General features: G+C 38.6%; 1 protein-coding gene across 2 annotated transcripts in view; it reads right to left on the bottom strand.

Moving 5' to 3' along the window:
* Positions 1-26,580, bottom strand: part of nt5c1aa (5'-nucleotidase, cytosolic IAa) — a 29,815-nt gene extending 3,235 nt beyond the window's left edge. The window contains exons 1-6 of one of the 2 annotated variants that reach the window (XM_041967404.1): positions 25,955-26,580; positions 20,549-20,593; positions 12,363-12,530; positions 12,153-12,282; positions 5,168-5,290; positions 225-409 (exon numbers count right to left, since the gene is read on the bottom strand). In XM_041967404.1, coding sequence (XP_041823338.1) covers positions 225-409; positions 5,168-5,290; positions 12,153-12,282; positions 12,363-12,530; positions 20,549-20,593; positions 25,955-26,110 — 807 coding nt within the window. In that variant the 5' untranslated portion in view covers positions 26,111-26,580. The remainder of the gene's footprint in view (positions 1-224; positions 410-5,167; positions 5,291-12,152; positions 12,283-12,362; positions 12,531-20,548; positions 20,594-25,954) is intronic. The other variant, XM_041967405.1, reaches the window with a different exon arrangement.

Genomic DNA, 26,580 nt, shown 5'->3' with positions numbered 1-26,580 from the left:
GTTTCTGAAATGGATTTTAAATGTAAAAGGATCGGTGTAATAATTTACACATCATTAGGGGTGCATGGAAAAGCCAATGAGAGGTTAGAAACCTGATTAGTTTTCTTAGCTTATGTAAGGTTCACCCATGTATCACAGCTTAAAAAAGTTCCCACCTAGCATAACAAGTAACCTGTGATGTTTAGAAAAGAAATATACACTGAGTCACAATAGATTATACAAACATGATCCAGCAGTCTGTCCTCGTTTTCTCTCTCATGTTCGAAGAATTTGTCCAGCCCGTGGGCCTTGAATATGCGTTCAGACTCGTCGGAGAAGAGGACGGCATCACCATCAAACGCCACTCTCAGCTGGGACTCTGACACCTCCGTCCTCTTCTCCGGCATGAACATGGTGGCTGCTGCAATGCCTGAACATAAACACAGAGATATAAAAAAATTAGGGGCTTGACTTGCACTTTGTTAAATGTCACTATCTAACATTTTATTGATTTTCTCTGCATTTCACTTGCTCATAGGACAGACAAATATAGAATCCACTTAACATCTAGGGTTTATTTGCGTCTTTGCAAGACGTTTATACATTTAGAAGGTTTTTAATTGACACTGTTGTGGCTGCAGTGGTTTAAAAAAAAACAAGTACTTTACTTTGGCCTCCAGCTTAAAAGAAGCATTAGCAAGTGTCTTTTAAGGTAATCTAACCCTACAAAGTTAAGTGTCACGAAACGTTTCATTCTTGACGTGTTTGTTTGTGTGTGTTAATGTGTGAGATAATGTTAATGTGCTTCTTACAGATTTCCTGCTCTGGTGACATTACCCGTGTTAGTCACATGAAAAATGACTCAGAAGTTACCTTGAGAGGCACAGAGCCGTGGTGTGATCAGTCAGCACCTCAGTTAATTTTCCTTCAGTAGAACAAAGCCACAGTGTGGAGCAGTCAAGAGGGAGTTTGTTGTTTTCTACTAGAAACTTTCACTGAGCAGTCTGTTCTGTTTCAAGGTACACTGACCGGCCACTTTATTACTGCCATGGTTACTTCTGGATTGAGATCTGGTGACTGTGGAGATCATTGGAGTACAGTGAACTCATTGTCATGTTGGAGATGATCTTAGCTTTGTGACATGGTGCATTATCCTGCTGCAAGTAGCCATCAGAAGATGCTACACTGTGGTCATAAAGGGATGGACATGGTCAGCAACAATACTCAGGTTGGTGGTTAAATGATGCTCTGTTGGTTCTGAGGAGCTCAAAGTCTGCCAAGAAAAAAAATCCCAGCATGACACCACCATAAGCTGTCTGAACCATTGATACAAGGCAGGATGGATCCATGCTTTCATGTTTTTCCGCCAAATTCTGAGCCTGCCATCTGAATGTGCAGCTGAAATGGAGACTCATCAGACTAGGCAACATGTTTCCATCTTCTATTGTCCAGTGTCGGTGAGTCTGTGTGAATTGTCGCCTCAGTTTCCTGTTCTTAGCTGACAGGAGGCACCCGGTGTGGTCTTCTGCTGCTGTAGCCCATCTGCTTCAAGGTTGGATGTGTTGTGCCTTCAGAGATGCTATTCGGCATACCTTGGATGGAACCCGTGCTTATTTGGGTTCCTGTTGTCTTTTATCAGCTCCAACCAGTCTGCCCATTCTCCTCTGACCTCTGACATCAACAAGTCATTCTGGTCCAGACTGCTGCTCATTTCTATTTTCAGACCATTCTCTGTAAACCCCAGAGATGGTTGTGTGTGAAAATCCCAGTAGATCAGCAGTTATGAAATACTCAGACCAACAACCATGCCATGTTCAAAGTCACTTAAATCCTATTTTCTTCTTCATTTTGAAGCTCATTTTGAAATTTAGCAATCGATCTTGACCATGTCTACATGACTAGATGCACTGAGTTGCCGCCATGTGATTGGCTGATTAGGTATTTGTGCTGACAAGCAATTTAACATGTATACCTAATAAAATGGCCTATGAGTGTGAGCTTTTCTGTACTGAGCTGTAAAAGTGCAGCATTAAAGCTGTGCTAAACCGAACAAAAGTAAATCGTCAGCAGCCATCACATCTAGCGCCACAAACCCAACCAGCAGCACACGGATATCTTCAAAGTGTTGAGCCACAGTCAGAGCAAATTAAATGTTGGAATTCTTAGTTTACCTCATGATATATCACAACATGCAGGAATGTGCATCTGAGTAATGTCCAACTAATATGCAAAGACATACTCAATATGCTGATTTATGGTAATAACACTGTAGAAAATGTCAGTCATTGCTGCTTGTTATGCAAACAGGATAGAAAAATTTCACACGAAATACCCAAAATGATTTGTGTGACTATGTGGAAGTGTGTCTAGTCCTTCCTTAAAGTTTTTGTGTTTTATGATGAAGCATTTTTGTAAGTTTTGCATATGAGGAAAAAAAAATCTAAATGCCTTTGGGTGGAAAGTGAAGACAGTGAAATCCAGTCCATCTTTGAAGTGTTTTCTCTTTTTGTAGTTGCATGACTATAAATAAATGGACTAGGGAAAAAGAACAGATAGAGCTGCTCATCAAAGAGCTCCCATATGGCATTTTATTTTCCTGTTTCAAAAGTTCCAGGTCGTTCTTCAAACTATTTGTTACTGTGTGTGAAGTTTCAATTTTATACCCACAATCCATCAGGACTCATTCTGCATCATATCTGTGCAAAAACCTACAGAAAAACCCCTAGAATCTACCTGAACCCCCACCAGTACAGAGAGTAAATTAAAATATTTTGTGTTAACTGATCTTTACCTTAGATGCCCAAGTGCATGTGAACGCAGCATGTGCAGAAGTTTTATATGTAGTTCTATACAGCCCTGTGATGGACTGGCAACATTTTCCAGGATGTATGTTGTCTCTCGCCTAATGGCAGCTGGGACAAGCTCCCGCCCTCTGCTGCTCTGCATTGGAATAAGTGAGTAAAGACAATGGAAGGATGGACTCATGTTGTTTTACATGATCTACATCAACACCACCACTTTTGTGATCATAACCCAGCATTCAAATGGCACCATCTTTCTATCTGACTACACGAAGGATAACTTTGTGTCCACACTGTTCAATTTTACACTCTTTTTTTTATCACATCTGGTGGTATTATGTCTTCTGCAACTACTTCATTAACTGAAAAATGGACAAGAATTGATTAAGTTTATTTTAACATAAAGACAAAACAAAAAGGGAAATAAAATAAAAAAAAGGAAACACAAGTTGGTGGAAGCCTAAGCATCTGTAATCCCACCACGAAATGCTAAAAAAAAAACAGATAAAAATTTGTTGTTTTTCTTCATTGCATTAAAGTGTAAGGGCATATTCACACCAAAACAGTCTGGGGGACTGGTTAGATGTTAATATTTTTAAATAAAAAGCAGACTAAACCACTGGAACTGTGTCATGCTGTAACAACAACTGCTTGCTAGGGGTGGTTAAGATGAAGAAAAGGCAAAAGTCGATTGGCCAGGACAGCTGCTTCAGCTCGTTCACAGGAAGTAAACCATGGAGCAACGGCAAGTTGCTATGCAGTCCTGGGGTTTGTGTTGGTGTTCAAACCTGATCCAGTTTTCAGAAGAAGCTGTTCCAGTATAAGCAGCAGGAGAGGAAGTGAGATATTCAGCATGTTGCTCTACATACCCTCTACTTTACTAAATTTCATGGATGCTCCGTCTGCTTTCACACTAGAAGCAAACCGCTCCAGGTTTCACTTGCAAGTAAACAGAGACCCCAGTTTTCAGCCAGACCTGAGGTTCTGCACCAGAGTGTGAATGAGCGTTCACACTGCTCCAAACTAACAGTGGAAACAGACCAGGGTTTGTTTAAAGCGTCCAAACAACACCAGAGCAACTTTAAGTCTGTGCAGCAGCAATTAAATGCGTATAAAGCTGGATCATTCTATTATTACATCAAGGTCTCGCTTACACTGGCCACCCTTTCCCTGGTTTATTCCCCCCTTTCAAACATTATATGGACCCATCCCTGCTTTTCAACTTCCTCCAGCAGCCCTTATTTTTCCAGCTTGTCATGCTTCTTCTTGATGCTGTCATTTAGGATCACTGCTTCTATCACTACTACCCTCATTGGCTGGTTAGCCATCACCAGTTTATCAGTCTGGATCAGGGAGCCCCACAGGATCTTGACTCTGTCATTCTTCACCGCCTTTGATGGTGTCTCCCATTGTTCTTTGGGACTTGGTAAACCAGACTTCCATTTGGGTGCATCATTCACTATGTGCTGGACTGTCTCAGAGGCCTTTCTAATGCTTCCACCTCCTTTTCTTTCTCCATAGGTTTCAGCTGCCTGAGGCAGTTCATCACTGTGGGCCACCTTCCTCCATCTTTGTTGCTTCATCCTGGAACTGAGCTTATTTATAAAAACTTTGATAAAGCAAAGACATATTTCTTTGTTAAAATTAAGGAAAGTCATTAACCATTTTCATTTCCAATTGAATTAGGTGCTAACAACTCATTTTTCGAGCTCTCATCATCGTGTTATCTTGTGATAAGCAGTCGGTGTTTATCTCGAGGAAACAAAAAGGGCAATTTTTTGAGATAATGAGAAAAATTAACTTATCACATGAAAACGAGCTTTATGTTTTTTGAGATAACAGACTAATTAACTAGTGATCCCGAGATAGCAGCATCAAACATAAATAACTGGCGATGATGAAGTTTTTTGTGACATACCTGCACTGCTTTTAACAAATCAAAAGTTTTAGAAAGGAGAGACCAATCCCACTGAGTGTGCAGCGTGTGAGCTACGATGTTCATTTGTCAGATTTAGACAGAAACACTGCTTTGTGCTTTTATATCTTCTAGACTGGACCAGTGGTTCTCTAACTTTTTGAGCGATGACCCCCAAGATAGCATATAATGGTATTTTTGAATTAAAATAATCTGTAATAACTTTGTTTCTGGAAAAATATCAGAAACTTCATAAATAAGGAAGATAACGTGGATTTTGGTGCATTCTGTTCACAGCCTACATGCCTAAAATCAGCTTTTCTTGCAAAGTTCTTTTAGATTAGTACTAATAACAAGTAATTAAAATTAAGTTATAGCCATAAATTTATGCTATTAAAACTAATGTTATATTTCAGTGTGTATTTTATATCTCAATCTCATTCTCATTGCATGTGCAGCAGTGTGTTCTCACCTTCAGCCAGCGCCTCCCTGACTTTATCAGCATCAGCAGACAAGTAGAGGTTGGTTTGCCAGGCCTTCAGGTAGCCAATGGGGCTGCTTCCCCCCGTCATGCAGAACCTCTCAATGAACAGATCTGGAGGATGAGACAAACAAACAGCAGCAAGGTTTTTGATTTCAGTACTTCCCTTGGTGTTGAATATCAACATTCAGTACATATGCAGCATTACAAACTCGTTACCATATCTCCGCAATTTCTTGTTTAGTTGTGATTAACTTGAGATTTGACCGATATCATGTGACTTTAAAGACCAGCTGAAATGATCCATGTTTGCTGATTCTCATGGTGAGTCATTTCAGGAGTCATGGAAGGTGAACATACAAGGGGAGGTGGGAGAGGATAAACTTACAAGTACTTAAAATGTGGACAGGGTCCAAAGAGGGAATAAACTACTTAGAAGAGGACGACCCTGCAGGAGGGCATGGTTGTACAGATGAGAGGTGGAGGGAATTAAGACGGCTGGGAAAGTGTCTGTTTGCATTTTTTGTCGGGTGAAATGGAGATGAAGGGGGGGGGGTCTTAATTTGTTGCTGTGGACTGATCCAAACAGCACCGGAGAGTTGGTATGTGGATAATGAGACATAGGGTGATTAGATCCATGATTGCAGAGCAGTAGATGATATCTGTGTCCTCAGGCAGAATGAGACGATATTTATGAAAGAACGGGAGAGGACAGAGCTGGAAAGGTCACAGAAGTAAACTAGTAGCCTGATACTGGAATGAATGAATTTAAGAAGAAAAAGAAACAAATTATTAAAAATGTAGGTGCAACCCAAGATAAATATTTATTCATGCAGAGGAAGGCTGATGAAAAGCATTTCCTGCTATGGCTTCAACCGTTTAACCCTTTAACGTCACAAATTTGCATCAAACCTCTTCTGGCATTTGTTATGATCTGTTTTATTCATTTATTTGGTTTTATTCACAAATTTTTATATATATATATATATATATATATATATTCTATATTCTTTAATTATGATTCATATTTATTCATTGATTGTTATTAATTTAATTAATTCTAAATTATAATTTATTTTGCTCCAGTCTTTTTCTTATTTTTTCCAGATTTTTTTACCTGTATTTATTTCTTCATGTGCAGGTATGTTCATGTGTTGCATCACGTTGTTGAACTTTGGTCAAGTTTATCTAATTCGTCGTCCTTCCTGTTTGATTTAGATGTTTCTCTCTGTATTCTGTTTCCTTGTTTTACCTGATATTAACAGTCTAGATTTCCTACATGAGCTTGACTCCTGCCTGTAGTCCTGTGTTTGGGTCCTCCTTTCTTGTCTCCTGTCAACCTTAACTTATCTCAAATATAGTAACTCAAAAGTTGATGCAAAAGAAGTTTAGATAGGAGGATTTATTTATCCACTTTCTTACTAACTCGTCCAAAGTAATTAAATATGAGGTTCCAGATCAGAAAATGCTGAATTGGTAAGAAACAGGAGAAAGAGAGACATTTTTGTTGTTGCAGAACCCAATATATTTCCCATTTTGTCCTGTTAACTTTATCAAACTTGTTAATATTTATCTTAGATTCAGTCAAAAAAGTTTGAACTTGGAAATTTATGCCAAATAATGAGGTTTAAACAAAGCTAAGCAACATCATACAGAAGATCTCCAGTTTGTCAAATTCATAAAGAATATTTAAAAGCAATGTTATTTAACAGATTGTAAGAAATGTGCAGCTTTTCACTATAGTTCAGATTATTAATGAAAGAATCATCAAATCTAAAGAATTTCAGTGTATAAGAGCCTGAACGTGAAGCCTTTCCATCCATCCATCTATCCATCCATCCTCTAGGTTTTGGATGTTTCGTGCTGCAGCACACCTGAATCAGATTGATAGATCAACATGATTGGGCAGAACTTGACAACAAGCTGTTGAGGAGAGCCATTTAATTCGATCCAGGTGTGTCGGATCAGGGGAACATCTAAAACCTGTAGGATTATGGCCCTCGAGGACCGGAGCTGGACACCTCTGCATTACGGCATGTTTGCAGGAAGAATTGGACAAAATCACAACTCTTATGCTTCATCATCCAGATTCCTCAATGCAACATCTTTTAAATGATCCAGGAAGAAAAAAACACTAAAATGAGATAAAAGTCTTTTTCCAAACTGGTTTAGTTTGTTTTGTTTTTTAATCAAAGGTAGAGAAAATTTGATATTTCTTCAATGTGGAACTTTGTCAAAAGCTTAGAAAAGAAATCAGGATCAAACAAAGTCTTAAATTCTTTTGCAGCAGCTTTTTTTCTGATTTGAGGTTGATAGAACAAACAAATTATAAAAACGAAAAGAAGCTTTAATATTCTGTGAAAATGACGACCTCCTCACCTGACCTGCTGCTGTGACTGGCAGGTGGAGGGAGGGGAGCAGCACATCCAGGTTGGTAATGATAATAATGACTGCAGTACTATTATGTTTTATAATGTTTTTTTCTAACAATTATTAAATACCAAGCAGATCTAAATAAAGAACACTGAATGCAGAAATGTCATAAAATGACCGAATACAGACAGACGGTGGTGGCCGGTGGCTGGAAGGGCATGAGGGAATTATCTTAATAACTAAACCACTTTGTGTTACTACTTACACATGCTTCAAAAATTTAATTTCATTGCTTGACTGACTTTTTTGTTTTACATAGTGGAATTACTTTGTTTTGTTTATCATAACTGTAGCCTTTTTGATAGTTTAATGTGTTTTTTGCTTGCACATTGTTCTAGAATTTGCACTTGTGCCATGTCTTGCCCTGAGATTTTGCAGTAAATGTTATTAATTTTAACTAAATGTTATTTATTTTGTGCTATTTATCATTTTTGTAGGGTTTGTTTAGAGTGTTTCAGTGTGACTTTGTTTTGTTTGTTAATAAATAGACAAAAATTTGTACATTAGTGACAAAATGTATGAGACTAAGTAATGTAGCTTCAGTTTAGGTAAAAAGTAAGAACATGTGATCCTAAACTGACCAATCACATGGGTGCACGTCGCCGAGCCTAGGGCGGGTACGCAGACGCCGCACAAGTATAAATTTGCCTTTACTGGGTACAGCAGCTGAACAAGATCAGTATAAAAAGGATCCAACACTGTGATGAAACATCAGGGCAATGCACTTCTCCATTAACAGACAGTCATCAAAAACCATCTGCAAAGATCATCCTCCTTGTTAACCTTGTTTTCTCCCAAAGGTACATTACTTAACTCTCATATTGATCTCACAACAAGGTTAAGCACTTAAAGCTCTAAAAACATGAAGAAAGAAAGATGGACTATGATTCATAAACAGGCCTGAAGCAACAAAGGGGAACGGGTCTAAAAGAAACAGAGGAGCAGAGTTGCCTCAAGCATCTCCATGACACCAAGAATTAACTGTCCTCCAAAGATTTCCTAAAAGGTTTATTTAGCTTTGTAGTCAGGCCCTGGTGAGTTCAAGCTAAATCCCCCACCCACCCTTTACGCTGTACAGCACCTCATCTGTTAAAACCTGTAAAGCATCGCTTGCTTTTAAGACAGGCGCTGGAGCGTGGGAGTCTTTCGAAGAAAATGTCCTCACCATTGATGTTTTTGTATCTTTTTTTTCCCTGCGTACATTGATGTTTTCATATCATGTATCTCTGTTTGATTTATTTGCTTGTTTAGAAGATCTAAAACATGGTAATAGAGTAGCAGGAAATCAGCAGGACTGCAAAGAACAAGCAGCATGTAGCCGTGCGTCTGTGTGCTGTAGGATGTTGTATGTGTTGATGCATTAACAAGGTTCCTGTTTGGATTTCCTAACCCTAACGATAATGTCATCAAATGACCTTTCAGTTTAATGCACACAAGGTACATTACTGAGTATTAAAAGATGCATCATACTGTCATTTAAAGCCACGTGCAAGCTAGCAACTTCAGTGAGCTAAATGCAGTTGAACTTGCTTGGCTAAAAATAGTGCAAACAAATAATTTTATATATGAATGTCTCCCATAGGTCGGAAGCTAAATAAGTGTTTTTGTCTTAATCATTATATTTTTGCTGGAAGGAATGATAAAGCTCTTCTCGCTTTGATCAGAGCAGCCATGTTTTCCTTTATTTCTGCAGAGAGATCAGAGGTTGAGACATAGTTTGAGTGCACTGGGCCTCCTCATGCAGAGAGCCACCAGAGAGATCTAACATGAAAGCATCCTGAAGGCTCTGCGTTGGTTTAGCGACTTCGCTCAGACCTGTTTTTCTTTCAAACCCCCTCAGATGATTCTTCCATCCCAGAGGAAGTAATCTCAAAGTCAGGCCGGCCTCAAGGTTCAGGGATCTGAAAACAGTGGAGGAACTGCACAGGAAGTGGTCTGTGTGGAGAATGTCATCACGGGGTCTGAGACCTACCCTGGGAAGGGTCCTTTCAATCAGCTGTTCATACACGCCACTGTTTGCCTCTCAGCTGAGCTTGCGTCAGCGTCTGCGTCTTAGATTTCCTCAATACACAGAAACTGCTTTTGTTATGCTATTGTTCATAATTTTGTCTGAAAGTTGCACATCAGCTCTAAAACCACAAAGGATGGAGGCAGCAATATTTACAAAGAGGAAAAAAGAAACTTCTCAAATGAATTTGAAAAATAGTCAAATGTTTCATGCATGCAGATAACTTCAGAGCAATCCAGCTTAGACTGAAACAGACAGAACTGTAAACCCATTAAACTCTACAGTATTTCCTCCATCGTCTCCAAGAGCATAGTTTAAATATTTGAGAGCAGGCTTATATTTTTCATGCTTAATTATCATTCTTTTCTTCCTTAAAAAACTTCTTACGCACTCAGCAAGTCCCTGCTTACATCCAAATATGTTGTGCTTCAATTCAAAACTCTTCTCATATTTACTGTTAAGGGTGCAAATGTTCTGTGCTCAAGCCCAATATTTCTCACAGTCACAAAACTTTTGCCCTTTTTTTCTGTGAAAATGCACTGTTATGGGCTTTCTACAGCACTGGAGGCTGCACTTTGAGGACTTGAATTTTAATGCCACTTTTGACACTTTTCATGTATCATGTATTCATATTTCATCCTTCAAGGGGAGATGAAGGTCACCACCAGCATCTCAGGCTGCATTCAGACCAGGATGGTCTAGGGGAATTTAGTCTGACTGGGCAGTGAATGACGATAAATGTTATTTGTTTTGTTTTGTTTTACACTGCATGTGACTCAAGAAGCCCAAACCGCCTAGACAATGTCATGAAGTTAAGACTGTTGGCTAGGGGCAATAGTTTCCAAAACAATCACTGATCAATAGCAAAAAATAGTAATAAGAGGAAGAAAATCCAACTTATCTACTGGCCATAACTAAAAACGGAAATCTTTCACTGTCCACTGGCTCGTTTTCTGCAAACAACAAAACCTTTTTTCAGTCTTGAGATTCTTTTCTTTTTACTTTGGGGTTCAAACTAAACATCGTTTTCACAAGAATCTGACCAATACAAGCAGCCCCAGATAGCAGACATGTTTGGGCTGAATTCAGGCTTCTTTTGCCGCTTACGGCTCAGTTGTGGCATGGGTTGTGTTGGCCAGTAGTGGACCAGATGTCACTTGGCGGGCTGGTTTGTATTATGGCAATTCTCATGTGGGCCACATGTAATGATCATGTGACTGCATTTTGGCAGCTACACTCACATTTAGTCAAAGCCATTAGTCAAGACCAAACAAAAATGCACATTTGGACCAAACATTTTCTGCTATCCGACTCAGGAGAAGCAGCAGGCTTTTCAGCATGTTACTCTACCACACATGCTACGTCACTTCCTGACTTCCTGGGTTTATAAACCTTTGCTCCCTGCTAAAGAAGTCTTTGTTGGAGTTCAGTAAGGAAGCCCTTTCTACTTTTAACCAAAGGTTTATTGTATAGCTGGATTTATACTCGCGTGGCTTAATCACATGCCGGCCAGTCACAGGGGGGGAGTACTTCCATGTAACCACGCTGCAAGCAGGGGTGGACATCAGGTCTGGAAAAGGTGTGTGTCAAGCCCCCGCAGACCTACACAGATCATGCAGCAGTGGCGGCGTAACCGCCCGTATGCAGACGCTACGCAGATATAAATCCAGCTTATTACTCCTGCGTTTCTGTCTTTGTCACATTTTTCCCACACTATCAGGCTCACTTCATTCTTAATTCTGGTGTCAGTGTTCTGGTCCGATAATAATCTTTACTGCTTTTGTTTGAGTGACCTAACCTGATCCCTGTTTTTTAAATCTCATCCTCATTCTGTATATTCTCCCTCAGGGAGGTACAATGACTGTATCTGAACAATCTGCATGATTCCCTTTTACAGCGTTTTATTGAAGTCACGTGACACCACATCCATCACCTTTATCCGTTATTATCCTTCCTTTGTTCATGTAACAAAACATGGATGTTGTGAAGATCGATTGGAGTCTAATCTATTTAAAATCCATTCTTCATTTATCAATAAATTTTGTATCTTTTTATATCATTATTTCATCTTTTCTTAATTTTTTCAGTGTCACAAAATTAGTCTTTTTCTTAATTTGTATTTAAACAAATCTTGTTTTTTTTATTTTTGGTTGTATATTAAAATATTAAAATATATTTTGAAATAATTGAGCATTATATTATTTTATAAAACTGTTTTCTTGCTCTTTTTCCCCCCTCAAACCTAACTGTAACCATCTGGGACCACCAGCCAAAAAATCATAATAAATGTTTTTGTAAACAAATATAATTTCTCCCTTTATTTGAAATTTATCTCCCTTTATTGAAATGCAGTGAAGGTGAATTTTGGCAAGAAAAAAAGGAGAAAAAGCTCATGTTGTATCACAAATTCAAACTTGTTTGCATAAATCAACAATCAGAGGTTTGTTTAATTTGTTGCTTAGATGTGAAGAAATTAAAACCAAGTAATCTAATGCATTTCTTCTATTAATGATCCTTTAACGTCACCAGACTCACTGTGATGATTGATGGTGTTGATGAGTCGGATTCCTACATGTGCGTGGTTGTATGTCACCAGGACGATGTCGAACAGTTCCTCACTTTGTGGGTAAAGCTCCCGCAGGCAAGTGTTGACTGCCTCCAGAGCCTGTCAGGAAGGAGCAGCAGTCAGCTAACAAGCTTCATACATCGCTCAAAAAATGATGTGTCTGTTTGGGCAACTTCAACCTTAACAAAGGGGAAAGCAGGTCCGGGTTCAAAGGGTTCATTCTCGTGCTCGATTTGGTATCTTAGATATTCTTCCACACCTTTCTGCTCAAACACCTTCTGCTCACGCTCAGTTCGAAACAAGACCCGAGAAGAAACAGCAATCGTCACTGCGTTCTCCGGCTTTGGCTGCAGAAAAACATAAAAAAGGTGGAGAATAGAGTGATGACAAAAGGAAGGATGAGCCATCAGTAATAACCCATTAAAATGATAACACAGGGCAGGACGGAGAGGTTATGTCAGAGGAATAGATGACCATAGATTTTACCTGAAGAAAAAAGAAATACAGCAATAAAAATAGCTAAATGTTCTGCTGTGTCTTTTTAACTTGAAACCACTGGAGCATCGTAGTTAAACTTTATGTGGATACAGTTTAGGACTCATTTCAAAGATCACAGTTTATGAGCTGAATGCTTTATGCTTGTTACATGTTTTAACGTCTTTACATCAGCTGGAACTACTGAATGAATGAAAATTTATCCAGTGTCCTCTTAATCCTGTCATTCGTGTATCAGGGAAATGTTCTCTGTCCTGATGACTCCAGCACAAACCCAGAGCATGGTCAGCCCACCCCGTGTTTAATAGTGTGGGAGGTGTTTGCCCTAAGAAAGAAAACCATAATGTCCCCGTGTGAGAACCTGAAGTGATGCATCTAGTCACTGGGATTTCTGCTGATTTATCTTTTAAAACTGTTCAGCCTACATCAAACTATAACAGTTTGGCTTGTGCACATCAGTCTTTTAAATATACCACTGATTCTCAGTCACACTGAGCTCTGAGCTCTTACAAGGCCCATTTAGATGTTTTCCTTTAAAGTGTAGTTGTAGCAGTAGGTCTTGAATTGTTGTAAAGGTGAAATACTCTAGTCCTTCCTTTGGAAGACCCAGTAAGGTTTTCCTCAGCACCTTGTCTATATTTAGCACCATCTGCCATTCCTTCAATCCAGATCCATTTCACAGGTTCTGCCAATGTAAACTATCCCACACCATGATGCCACCACCGCTATGCTTCACTGTGGGGATGATGTTCTCAGGCTGTTGGACTTACATACAGTATATATTTTGTGTCCTCCTGGAGTAATTTTCCACAAACGCCATCTTTGCGGCATCCAAGCAATACCACAGAGACTGTGAACTGGACAAATACTGGTTTTAAGCAAAGAAAATAGTTAAAAATTTTCTCACAGTTTTCCATTTCCTATTCTTTAGGAAATGTTACATTTTTTAAATAAAAATTTACTTCACCAGTTTTGATTATTTAGTGATTGTCATCTACATGCAATCCAGAAGAGTCCATTTAGATTACAATTGTAAATGTGGATAAATAGAATAACAGGAAGAAGGGGAATACTTCTGGAAGAAAAAATTCAGACTTTCTTACACAAATGATTAACGGTCTGATCAGTTTGTACACTCAATAAATGAGGATTTAGGTCTTCTGGCACATCTAATGATGAAACCTTTGGTGGTCACATTTGTCACCAGATATCACACAGTGTAAGAAACAGGATTAGAGTAGTAAGGAGTTGCAGCATACAGTGATTGCAGCACTTTTCTAGTGACTAGTGGATAATACAGATGAATCAGCAACCTGTGGGTTACAACCTGTTTTACAAGTGAAAAGTGCACTGACATGCTTTGCTTGCCATGAGAACAGAGAAGAGACATCATGCTAAGGTGCGTGCTGAACGTTTTATGGATGTTGTGAAGATGTGGAATGATGAAAATCAAGTAAGAACACTTAGCATAGAGGGGGCATGATATATAATTACAGTAGCCTAGAAAGCCCTGAATCATGGTCTTTAAAAATTATTTTAGTTTAATCAAATTTAAGGGTTACATATGTTGCAAATAAGCCAAACTCAACTAAGCAAAGTTTAATCATATATTTGTTTGGTCATGGTTTTTTTAGGTATTACTAGTGTTTTTCAGCAAATAAGCACCACAACATTAAATCCCAGTAGAAAATTGCATTTTTTTTAAGTTGCATTGGTGTCCTCACATAGAAGTGAATGGTTACTAATCATGTCCTGACATTGGGGTGATTACTTTAAAACAGTATGCATGTAATTTCAATCCACCACTCTGGTCCCAGATTAAAAGTACTCAATGGTGTTTTGGTCTCATGTTACTTAATGTGTGTTTACGCTGGTGTTTGGAGGCTGAGGGCAACATTCCTGCTGGGGCAGCGGGCATTAGTGCCCACGGTGGGCAGCTGCATTTAGATGATGAAAACAAAGAGAGGGAGCTGACCATAATGTCCATGTCAAAGTGTGTGTGCTTGACTTTGATCAAGTGCTTTATGAATGTGCTGTCTGTAAATCTGATTCTTTAAAAATGACTTTATGCTGATTATTTTAAACTGTTATTCATTTTTGTGTGTTAAGGACTGAGGCAGGTGAGGCAGGTGCAGTGAGACATTGCAGTGTTTTAAGACATCCGACATGTTTGTGTTGTAGCCCTCATGGTTGTATGCTTTTAAATAGGCCACTGGCCTGTATTTAGTCATGTTCCATCACAACAAAGCTGCCTGCTGACATGTTACCTACTTACCTGCTAACACACACACACACGCACACGGCTTTGCCAGGATTAATCCAGATCACATCTAAATATGAAAGTTAAAACTATCTCATTTAAAAATCTCTCCTTTCAGCATTGCTGTGTTTTTATTCACTGAGCTAAATTACTCTGCTTGCACATTTAATTAGTTTTTATAAAACAAACATGTCAGTCTTTCATTCATTCTGGTGCATTTAGAAAAATGTAATTAAACTCTCCATGCGACCCCATGCAAAATAAACACATGCAGAAAAATATGACACATGACACTTTATGAACACTTCCTATTTAGAAACCTTTGCCACACTTCAACTATAAACAGATGTGACATCGCTAGAAAATATATTAATCTGTGGCCACGTGTTGCTAAATCGCAGCCACAGATCACTCATAATAATAATAATAATAATAATAATAATAAGAGATAGTTAACTTCTGGCCATGTGTTAGTTGTATGTATGGGAATTTAGGCCTTTAGACTGCATTTAACATGGATAACTGTTATTATTTTTTATTTAATTTTAATATTGCGATGAATTATTGTGACATAACCACGCTTACTGAGTTTGTCAAAATGACTTGCTACTGACCAATAGACAGCAATGGTACACCCTTCAACGCTGGCTCTATGGCCAGCACTCTGCCTACCCGATGGTAACCCTAAAGGGACATATATCCAGTGTTGGACAAGTTACCATAAAAATATAATTATTTATAATTACTAGTTTATTCTACTAAAAGTAACTGAATACTAAAACTACTTAGTTACACAGGGAAGTAACTATTCTGTTACTTTAAAACATAAAACTTCTAAATCTTTCCTTTAACGCAACTTTAAAATCATCTCAATGTTCAGTTATGTATAATAAAACTGAATATTTGATCTGATTTATGAACGATATGGAAACAGTAATATTACTCGTGCTCAGGCTGCTTAGATGTCGTGGCTCCGCCTCCTCTGCCAGCAGAGAAGTGCTTCATGTGATTCGAGTTGCGTCCGGCCAACATGAAGAAACTCTGTGTTTCTGGTCATAATGATAATTTTTCATGAAGTTCTTGTCTTTTATCTCAGTGTGGGAAAAGTAATGTCTGTGCTTCCAGTTTAGAAACTCCTCCTCTGTTTTCTCTGGACTCACCACTGATAGTTTTTGTGAGTGACTGAGTGTGTGTTTGCCTACTGAGCCTACTGAGCCTACTGAGCCTGTCTGGTGACATTGACAGAATAAAAATTTAACTTGTGGCCAATCATTGTTATATCATGCCTATACTAATGGGAGAAGGAGATTATTAACTTGTGGGTACGTGTTAGTTAAGTGCATATTTATGGGCAATTATTATGTAGTTTGATTCTATTTTATTATTTATTGTTGGGATGAATTGTAGAACTGTAACCGAGCTTACTGGGTTAGCCCGCCTGGATAATTTAACCATAAAACAACAAAGCTAATGTGGTGTCCTGTCTGTCTAGGGAAAGCAGGTTCACTGTTCAGCCGTGTTCAGCCGTGGCTCTACAGTGATGTTATTCCCCAAAAACAACAAATAATGCAAAATTCTAACAAAAACATTGTAAACAGAGTTGTTCCATTATAATGATATCCTGCAATCTGTTGTGATTTATTACAGATTACTGTATAATTTATAAAAGACACTTAGTTCAGGTGCTGAAGGCACACAGTTAGAAATGAAAACAAAAGGCTGTGTGGGGATTAGGCAAGTTGGTGATGCCACAAGTTAATTTTATTTTCTGTCACTGTCAACAGGCAGGCTTGATGACATTTTACTCCTTCTCATTCAGTAATCATAACTGATGTGGTTGTTACTAAACCCCGTCAGATGAAGACAGCTTCATTGTGCTAAATTATAACAATATGCCATATTGTATTGGCAGCAATGGTGACGGCATTGTAACAGTAAAAACACTAATTAGTTAGATCAGTGGTTCTGAAACCATGACCTACAAGATAACATGTGCTGGTGTTTGCGAGCCCCACCCACGCGACGACTTAGTGATTATTTGTGTGAAGTATCAAATGGGTCATCTTGCAGCATCCTCTAAATGTAAGGCTAAGAAACTGTTAGAATCTTCACAAGGTGAATGAAGTGGTTTTTGGTGGTTCACCATATGACAAGGCACATGCCCAAAAATCAGCTTCTCCTGTGGCAATAATGTCAAATTCAGATTTTAATATGACGTGCGTACTATCTTTGATGTTTATGTGTTAACATGTTTAAAAATTAAGGAGCTAATTTCAAAGATTTATCTCTCCAATAATGGTTTAATTTTAACAGCCCTGGCAAAAATCCCAAATTTCTTTGATAAATATAGGCTATGTATTTATTGCAATTATCTGGCGGACCCCCTGAAATTGTCTCATGACCTCCATAGGGGTTCGAACCCCAGTTTGAGAACCACTTAAATTACCCTTTGCTGAAAGGTAAAGCCGTTATTCCCATCACTGCATACTTTCTACTTCAAAACCCCATAATATTAAAGAACCAAATGTTCCGTTAAAATTATATCTTGCGATCTTTTGCGACAATCAGTGTCATAATTAGTAAGAGACACTTCATTCAGCTGTTTAAGGTACATCGTTTGAAACTAAAACATTATATGGGCATTGAGCAAGTTGTTTACCCATTAGTTGCCACAGCTTAACGATCTAGTTCCCATACATTAATAATCTGTGGCCATGTGTTAAGACATATTTCCTTCTGATATCACAAGATGGTCTCTGTAACTGCATTCAATTAAGTATTTTTCAGAGTGTAGAGTTGAATATTTCTGGTTATTTAGTGTAGTCATCAGATAACCAGAAAACTGGTAATGGTTACAAGGCCAACATTCTTGTTCTGACTCTTCCTCTCAATGCAAAGTAGTATTTCTTCAACTCTGAAGCACAATGAAATAAGATTAATCAGGACTACAAACATTAACCAAAAATTATCTTTTAGATCGTGTTTTTTTTCTCTTTAGTTAAATATTTAAGCTACTAACAAAAAGTTTAATGAACAACAACACCTACAGATAAATTCTACAGTTATGTCCATAAACAAAAACACATATAATATATCTATGTTTAAATTTGCATAGAATTACATGAATTACATAAAATTAAAATGAGAATAGATGGAGTCTCTTTTTTATTTAAATATGTTCTTTTTGCCCCTATACCATATTCGTAGTCTAGAGGGAACATAACACCTACAGTAGAGGAGGTTTTAGCAGCAACTGCTGTCTGTGAGTTGTTTAGGCTTATTTCTTAGGTTGTAATTAGCAATTTGTGCCAGTAGATGTCACTATATATCAAACACCTGACCTTTAAGTGATGATCATTTGGTTTTATCCATACCTTAGCCATACTATCAGTTGATGGCATAGTCTGTGGGTTTTAGGGTTTTGGGGACTTTGCCTTTTGTTTTTTGTTTTGTTTGATGTTTTTTAACATTATGATGATAAATTCTGTTTATGCCTCTTAGTTTTTTGGTCATGGCCTTATGTTCATTACTTTTAGCTTTGCTCCTCTTCCAAAGGTAGTCAGTGGTTATTCTGTTTTATATCCTTGCCAGCTTGACTTCCTCTTTCATTTTGAAGGACCTGTTCATTTTCTATACCAAAATGTCTCACTTATCATGCACCAGAAACTGTTTCTGATTTCACACCTGGTATGCATTTATTCATTAGCTCCTTCAGTAAAAACTCCTCCTTGATCTCCTTTGTTCATTATCAGATCCTCGTCTATCGTGTCCATCATTGCTGTCATGTTTTTTGTTCCCTTGTTTTGTCTTTGTGTTTGAGGAAGCAACTGCCTTATGAAGCAATGAAATCCAGTCAAGCTGCAAACACTAGCAAATGCATGACAGATAGTAACAGCTATAGCAACTAGTCTGGGTTTTTTCTTTGGTCTGCAAATTAGCCATGTCCAGAAGTTCTGTACTACAGAACAATTTATGTTTTTTCTCTTTTTATAAACTTTAAAGATAAGCTAGGCAACCTTGCTTCTATGCTGGCTAGCTTAGCTGTATTTTTTGCAGAGCTGCTTCTGCAAATGGTTGCACACTTAGGGCACATTCACACCAGCCTTTTTTATTTAAATCGTAGTCCGTTTGTTCAGAAATTCTGCTTCGTTTAGGGTATTCTGAATGTGCAAATTAATGGCATAAACGCAACTACAACATTTGCGTGTGGGGGATGATTGGTGGCTCTGGACGGGACAAAAGTCTTGAGGCCCAACATGAAAAAAGTTGGTAAAATATGATCAACCTAAGACCACTAAGTGGTGATGCAGCTTTATATTTACCTGTTATGTACTGGAAAACCGAAGTTGTTTTTCATTAACCAATACATTAACAAGTTTTCTTCTTGGTTGCATGTCTCGTCTTCTTCAGTAATTCTTGGTGCAGTGCCACCTCTGGTGGAGAGTGGAATGCGTTATTTAAAATATCTGATTTGTTTGAGAAGTGTAGCATGAACACAAACTCGGTTCAGAAGAATGTTGCGTCCCAAATGAACCGAGTCCCCCATCGGGCCGAGTCTAGCAGAATATTCTGGTGTGAATGCACCCTTACCCTTCCAACTACCAAGTGGTAAATTTCTAATTTTGAAATACTGTATAAAGCAATTAAAATATCCATTTATTATTTCCCCACAGCAGCTACATATTAGCTTTATTTACGCATCATGCAAACTGTCAGGACTGGTTCCTCCAACGTTCTCTGTGGTGCATCTATACGAGTTGTCTGGCCTAAATTCTGATTCTGTAGGTGGTAAATCTTTATCTCTATCTGAGGGGGATTTAAGTTAAATTATATCTCCACGTCTTTTTTAAAAGAGGATTAAACAGTTACATTTAACTGAACTAAATGCACCCAGCCTTCACATACCGAACAGCTGTGCAAGTACATATTTTGAATAAACCTAATGTTTGCTAATGTTTCTGTTTTGTTGGTTAGTGTTGGAATATCCAGTGATCATTAACGGACCATTAGACCAAAATATGGGAATCTTTCCCATCAAGTTTTGTTTATTAAACAATTCATTTTTGGCCAGCTTTTAATAAACTACAATATTAGATTATCATGTTTCCAAACAACTGCAGTACTCATCTAGACATATGATCTGAGCCACAGTACATGCTGTTTAGAAAGGCTTTATTCCAAGTGACAAATGTCAGAGAGTCTTGCAGGAGGTTTGATTGTATTCGGAAGAAAACCCAGGAGAAGTTTTTATATGCACCTTAGGTTTCAGTTTGACTCCTATAAGAGAGCATTAAATCTGTCTGCCCACGTTAACACCTTAAAATCAGTACAGCAAAGGCAAACACAATAATGTGGCCCAGCCATTGAACTATTGGTTTAATAGCTCAGTCCAGCCAGTAACATCCAGTACAGGGATAATCAGGACGACAGCACACATGATGATGTTTCAGGTCAGGCTTTTGGTTAGTAGAGTGGGTGTGTCCGTGATCATGCATGTCACAGGCTCAGCCGGCACAGAGGAGGTTAAAGAGGGTGGAAGGCAGCACTGATTGGTTGCTCAGAAGCCATAGACACAACTTTTAACCTCATGTGATGATGGGACATACTTACGAAGAACACGCCTCCCTCCACCTTCCGGGCTCGTCTCCCTGTCACCTTAGCAGAATGACAGTTTGTTTTCATTCATTAGAGATTATTTTTCACATTTGTTCATTTCCTTTACTGACTTTATGGTCACTTTCTTCTGCAATGAGCGTGACATACAAATCTGTTTAATAGAAACCTATAAATACAGATAATTGTGTTAAACTATCATTAGAAACAATCAATGCTGCATTTAAAATGATATGTTTGTTGTGGAAAACACAGTACTCCCACAGCTTTTCAAATGTATGAGACCTTTGGTGTAGCTTATCCATTAGAGTCAGTTTACTCTATGAATAACATGTCACACAGTCTGGGAATGATCCCAGTCAGAGTCCAGTTCTTTGTTGCGATTTGATACTGGAAGTGTTAACTGCCTGCCCTCTCTCTCAGAGGGCCTCCTACCCAGTGAGGAGAGATCATAAGACTTCTCTGCACAGAAAGTACTTTACTGCAAACTTACCAGCATGGGCAAATCATTAAACTTACTGGGGTAAAAACTAGACACACATACATGAACTTATTGATGCTTTCTATATCTTAATCCAGTCAAAGCTTTGCCAAATCAGCAGGACAGCTGCATGACTCATGAGTATCTTTTCTTAACATATCAAAGGCCCTGAGACATCCCTTTTATCAACGGGCTAATGAATAGATGGGAGATGGAAAGGATTTCCTGTCAACAGTTGGAAACAGACCAGAGGGGGAAGCAGAGGGAAAAATCAAGAGGTGACGGTGTGAGCAGAAAGTGGCAGAGTGGGTGCAGTGGGGGTGGATATTTTTAGATAAGGTAAAGGCCAATGATGATGCAGTCTGTTCTTGCCTTGGCAGACATAGTAACACTGGAGTTTGACTGTACACTGCCAGTAACACCAATATAACTGGGCCAAAATTGCTCCTTGAAAATTTGAACCAGAGAAAGATAGATAGAAATCCTACATATAAGTGGTTAGTGAACAACATTTGATCAGAGTTGGTGTTTGTACCTGAACTGGGCCATGTACACGTGGTATGGTTATTTACAGCCCAGTCTCAGTTCACATGACACAATCCTTGGTTGTGAATCATCAGAGGATACCCCTAGGTGGCTGTTTTTCATATGGCAGAGTCTGTGTGGCATGAAGTAGTTTGTAGCCAAGTAAATTTGCAATGTAAAATTAAGGAGTTAGAAGAGTAAATACAAAAGCTAAAGAACTGTGGGAAATGGGCAGGATAAGTTTTGAACTAACAATTTCACAGAGTTTTGGTCCTCTTTGCCTTCATCTTTTAAGAGTTTTTGGCAACATAAAAGTAGTTAAAGGCAGAAAGAGGACATGACAAAAGGCCTGGAGTGTGTATGATGCAGTAAATGAGCCAAAGTTAAGTCAGCTTCTCATTTTCTATCTCCAACTGGACAGTTACTGGTGCAAGATCACCATTGATTGGATCATAAGTTGGTTTCAGGAGGGTTATAGCTTCCTGCCACAAGTGTGCAGCTACTACTAGGTGTTCAACAGTCTTAATTTTGCTCTTTTACTACACCATAGAGCATTAACATCCTTGTGTAGCATGACATATGACTATTCAAACTCAAGCTGATTCTGTGGAATACAGAAAAGTAAACAAAACTGCAGTAGTTGGTGCTGTGGATCAATGTCATGAGATTAGGTGGTCATATAGCATTGTTGAGCTTCTTCCGATCTTGTTTTATACATAGCCCAAAGGTACAGTACCTTTATGCCAAACATGCAGCTGTTGTCCTCAGGAAAATATCCTCAGCAACAATAGCAAGAAGAAGAACTGCCAGAAAGAAAAGTACCAAATTGGACGTTTAGGGCCACAGAGAATTGTCACTGGGATGGTTCCCTTAAAGCAGTGTTTATCAGTCCTGGTCCTCGGGCTGTCATGCCTTCAGAATTCAGATTTTTTTTCAGATGTTACAAATTAAAATAAATAAACCTTACCTTTTAATACTTTTAATCAAATTGAAGTAAATTATACTGTATGAATGGATCCATATGAACATAAATGTATATTTTCATACATTTACAGACCATAATAAGAGTGTGAAATTGAACTTAGTAAATGTGACACGGCTGAAAATAATGTAATTTTGAAAAACAAAAACTGGCATCTCAGTCTTCTGTCCAGTTCTACTACAGCTTGCTCGAGAGTGACGCCAATGAGATGAGAGAGTGGAGTAAAGCTTGTCACATACTCCACAAGAAACAAGAACGTTGCTCTTGTCCTTGAGGCCACTTAAAAAAGTTCGCTTTGGTCTGGTCTATTCATACTCTACGAGAAGCTTCATCCGCGACGGGGCGGGAATAACTGCAAGTGGGATATTTGAGAATTCATGTGCAATGAACAGTTGACCTTGTTATTTCATATTTAACGTGAAACTTTGTTGGTGGCTGGGCGAGTTGTGCATGCGATGGTGCCAGTGTCTTTAAATGCAAAATGTGATATATACATTTTTGTACTTTCTCAGCACTTCAATCAATATGTATGCTACACAAGCTAATACTATACTAGCAAGATTCGAGGCCAGTAATACTGTTTACATGAAGTGAAGGCAGGATAATGTTACATTTAAAAGTACTGACATTAACAAGCATTTTATGTTTCAGAGTAACCTACTCAGAAAACTAGCAGAGTACTGCTGCTAAAAACAAACACCATCTTATAATTTCTTGTGCATGTTGGTTAGGACTGTAGCATCTGTAGAATCTTCTTCACTATGTAACCATCAACAAGCCTATTATTTTAAGTCAGAGTAACAGATTTAACTAAAGCAAAAGCTAGCAGACATTATTCTCCATCTTAATGCACTTGTCACCACCCAGCAGACATGTTTGTGTTGTGTGGGCCAGACGTGGACCAGACGTCTGTTGCAAAGCCTGACTTGAATTATGGCAAGTCTCCTGTGGGCCACATGTGGTTCAGAAGTCAGATGATGGCCTGGACGTGGATTATGACAAGTATTGTGTGAGCCAGAGTTGGTTCTAATACAGGAAGTCTTCCTTTTGGGAATTTCCACTGGCTAGGTTTTGGCAGCCACACTCACATTTACTCAACACCGTAAGTCAGGGCCGGATTTGGGCCAATCAAAAATGAGCATTTTGGCTGAATTTGGGCCAAACATTTTTTTTCCATCTTGACATTGTTTGGAGCTGTCCTCAGCCTGCCAGTACTCCCTCACATCTGAAGCTTTCACAGATAAAAGACACCACATTTCATTTTACTGCTCTTGTGCTTGTTACTTACAAATTTAAAACATACAAGATACTTCAATTACGAAAAAAAAAGCTGTCCTCTTTGTCTCGCTATCTAAGCTAAGCTTGTATTTTACAAAGAGACTGTCAGCTTTCTTTCAGTTTGCTTCTTACTGCCAAAGATAATCTAAAAAACGAAAAGTAAAGGGATATACAAAGTAATGAAAGTGCTCTTTATTTCACGAACATGTCCGTTGCAGGCTGATTTAGTGAGTTAAACAACACAGGGGACATGAGATGGCTTGATATATTATGAAAAATAAATAAAGTATAGAGTGGGAAAAGTAGTGCATATTACAGCTACTGTAATGTGTTGTTCAGACAACAAGGTATTGATGGATTTCACTCAGTCTTGTAAATGAGATATTCAGCTGTATTTTCAGTTTATTTGTATTGTTCCAGGGTCCAGAGGCGGCTGATACCAATGTCAGCCGAGGTTTATGTTCCAGGTATTATTCTGCAAACACACACACACACACACACACACACACACACACACACACACACACACACACACACACACACACACACACACACATTTGTACTGTATGTGAGTGTCAGGAATGTAAACATATGTATTGTGAAAATAACTCCATCAATAACAAGTGATAATCAACTGATTTTATAGCAGAGCTGCTGTTGCTGGATTGCCTTAGATATTTTATTTGTGCCTTGAAAGATGGTGAAATAAAATGATTGAAAATAATAAAGATCTGCCTTGTGAATTTTATTGCTCTGCAATTAAAATTAAAGATCAAATATATTTTCTTTTATTTTAGACACTTGTGAAGGCCCTGCGATGGACAGGTAACCTACCCAGGCAGTTGAGGATCCAACTCCCCAGTGACTGTGAATTGGATTAGCAGATATAGAAATGAAGAGTTATGAAGCTATATTTGTAATGTAAGAATGTTTTATAACCATCTTTTATAAGTATGTTTTATAACCATTTCAACACATAAAATTGTGGTTGTGCAAAAATTAAGTGATGGAAATATTCTCTTGAAGAATTGTATGTTTTTTTATTTGGGTAGAAACTGTATTATTATTATTATTATTATTATCGTTAATCATGATATGAACAGGTTTGCGTTGGACTGAGTTCCATAAGAGTTTGATCATATTTTGGCCTGTTTGACTTGAATCCTTAAATTATGTCTTTTAGACATGGTCCTTTCAGGTAAAACTGAATTAACTCATTTGGAATTAAGTGTAACCCATGTGGCCATTTCCTTCAGATAAATGATCACATGCTTTTTTCCTCTGATGTTGGTTTATCAGTTCTATATCACAAGATGATTTCATTGTAAATTATATAAATATGTTATATAATATATAATTTCCCTTTTAGGATTAATGCTGTATTATTCCATGTATCATTGCTGTGCATTAAACAGTAATGTCTGTAGAAGTACTTAGACTTGTAGTTAAGCACCATCATGGTACATGATGAAAGTGCACCGCCACGGTTGCACTAATCCTCACACAGTAGAGATTACTCAGCTCTTAGCTACTTTTAGCTCCAGGACTTTGACTGTACTTCGTGTCCCTCACGTGTGTCTATATTCCTCATATGTTCTTGTTTCTTCTAATACCAGCTTACTAACTGCAGTGTTTGGCTGTCAGAGTTATTCAAATTGGCTCATGAGCCTGCTCCCTGATTCTGTGAAAATGCTGCAGCTTGTCCTTGTCAGTATGTTGATGCCTTGCAGAGCCATAAACAGCACTAAGCCTTTGGCAGAGAGCGGGAAAAGTTCAGCTCACATCTATGCTAACCTGTTACTTATAGACCTTATATAAAAAGTTGCTTCCAACCAGCACAAACCCACATGTAAATTGCAACTGTGTTATAAAGTATAAGTCCAATCCCAGATGCTTTAGACTGAGAGGTACATGTTGTACTGGATCCATTTACGAGCTATTCTTTAAGCTACACATGCCAACTGAACATCTGTCTCAGAAGAAGAAGCTGTAGGGAGCAGCATCACGTCAGGAGAGAACAGAGAAGAGGACAGGGGGATGTTTGGGAGGAATTTCACTAACCAAGAGCTCTGATGATGAAGCTCAACAACAGATACAGACAGAAGAACGACCTGTGCTGACTGTCAATGAGACTTACTGGTTTTGGCTTGGTGGTGAGGCCCAGTTGGTCTTGATCAAACACTGGTTTCTCTTCCCATGATCCTCTGGTTTCCCCATTGGATGAAGAAGAAACTTGGAGCTCCTTCACCTGTCCGCTCATCACCTGTACAGGGTCCAGACTCATCTTCACCATAGAAAGTTCCTCTGTTTGTGCTCCCAGAGCTGTCCACACTACTCTAGCTTAGATAGAAACACTGTGCTCCTCTTAGGGCAAAGAAAAAAAAAGAAGTAGAAGAAAAAGGTGCAACAATATAAATAAAATATCCCTTCTAAGTCTGTAGCATTTAAGGTTCAGCTGGCACGTCTATCAATCCCTGCCTCACTAGTTTCCTGCTAGCTTGCACCTGCCCTCAGAGCAGCCAAAGTGTGACGACTTCACTTTTCTTCCTCGTGCTCTCTAGTCTGTATCCCGCATTTCCTGTCCCAAGAGGATTATTGCTCTCAGCATCCAATCCAGAGGACATCAAAGGCGCTCAGTGCTTTACAATCATTATCCCACACATAGTTCCTGCTGTGTTACAGTACGGCTGCATGCATGCATGCAGTCACACATACTGTCTGTCCGTTGTAAATGTGTTGCTGGCTGTACAACAGTCCATCTGC

The sequence above is a fragment of the Melanotaenia boesemani genome, chromosome 17 (assembly GCF_017639745.1).
Source record: "Melanotaenia boesemani isolate fMelBoe1 chromosome 17, fMelBoe1.pri, whole genome shotgun sequence".
Classification (NCBI taxonomy): Eukaryota; Metazoa; Chordata; class Actinopteri; order Atheriniformes; family Melanotaeniidae; genus Melanotaenia; species Melanotaenia boesemani.
The sequence above is the reverse complement of the archived record's forward strand: the minus strand, read 5'-3'. Positions and strand labels throughout refer to the sequence as shown.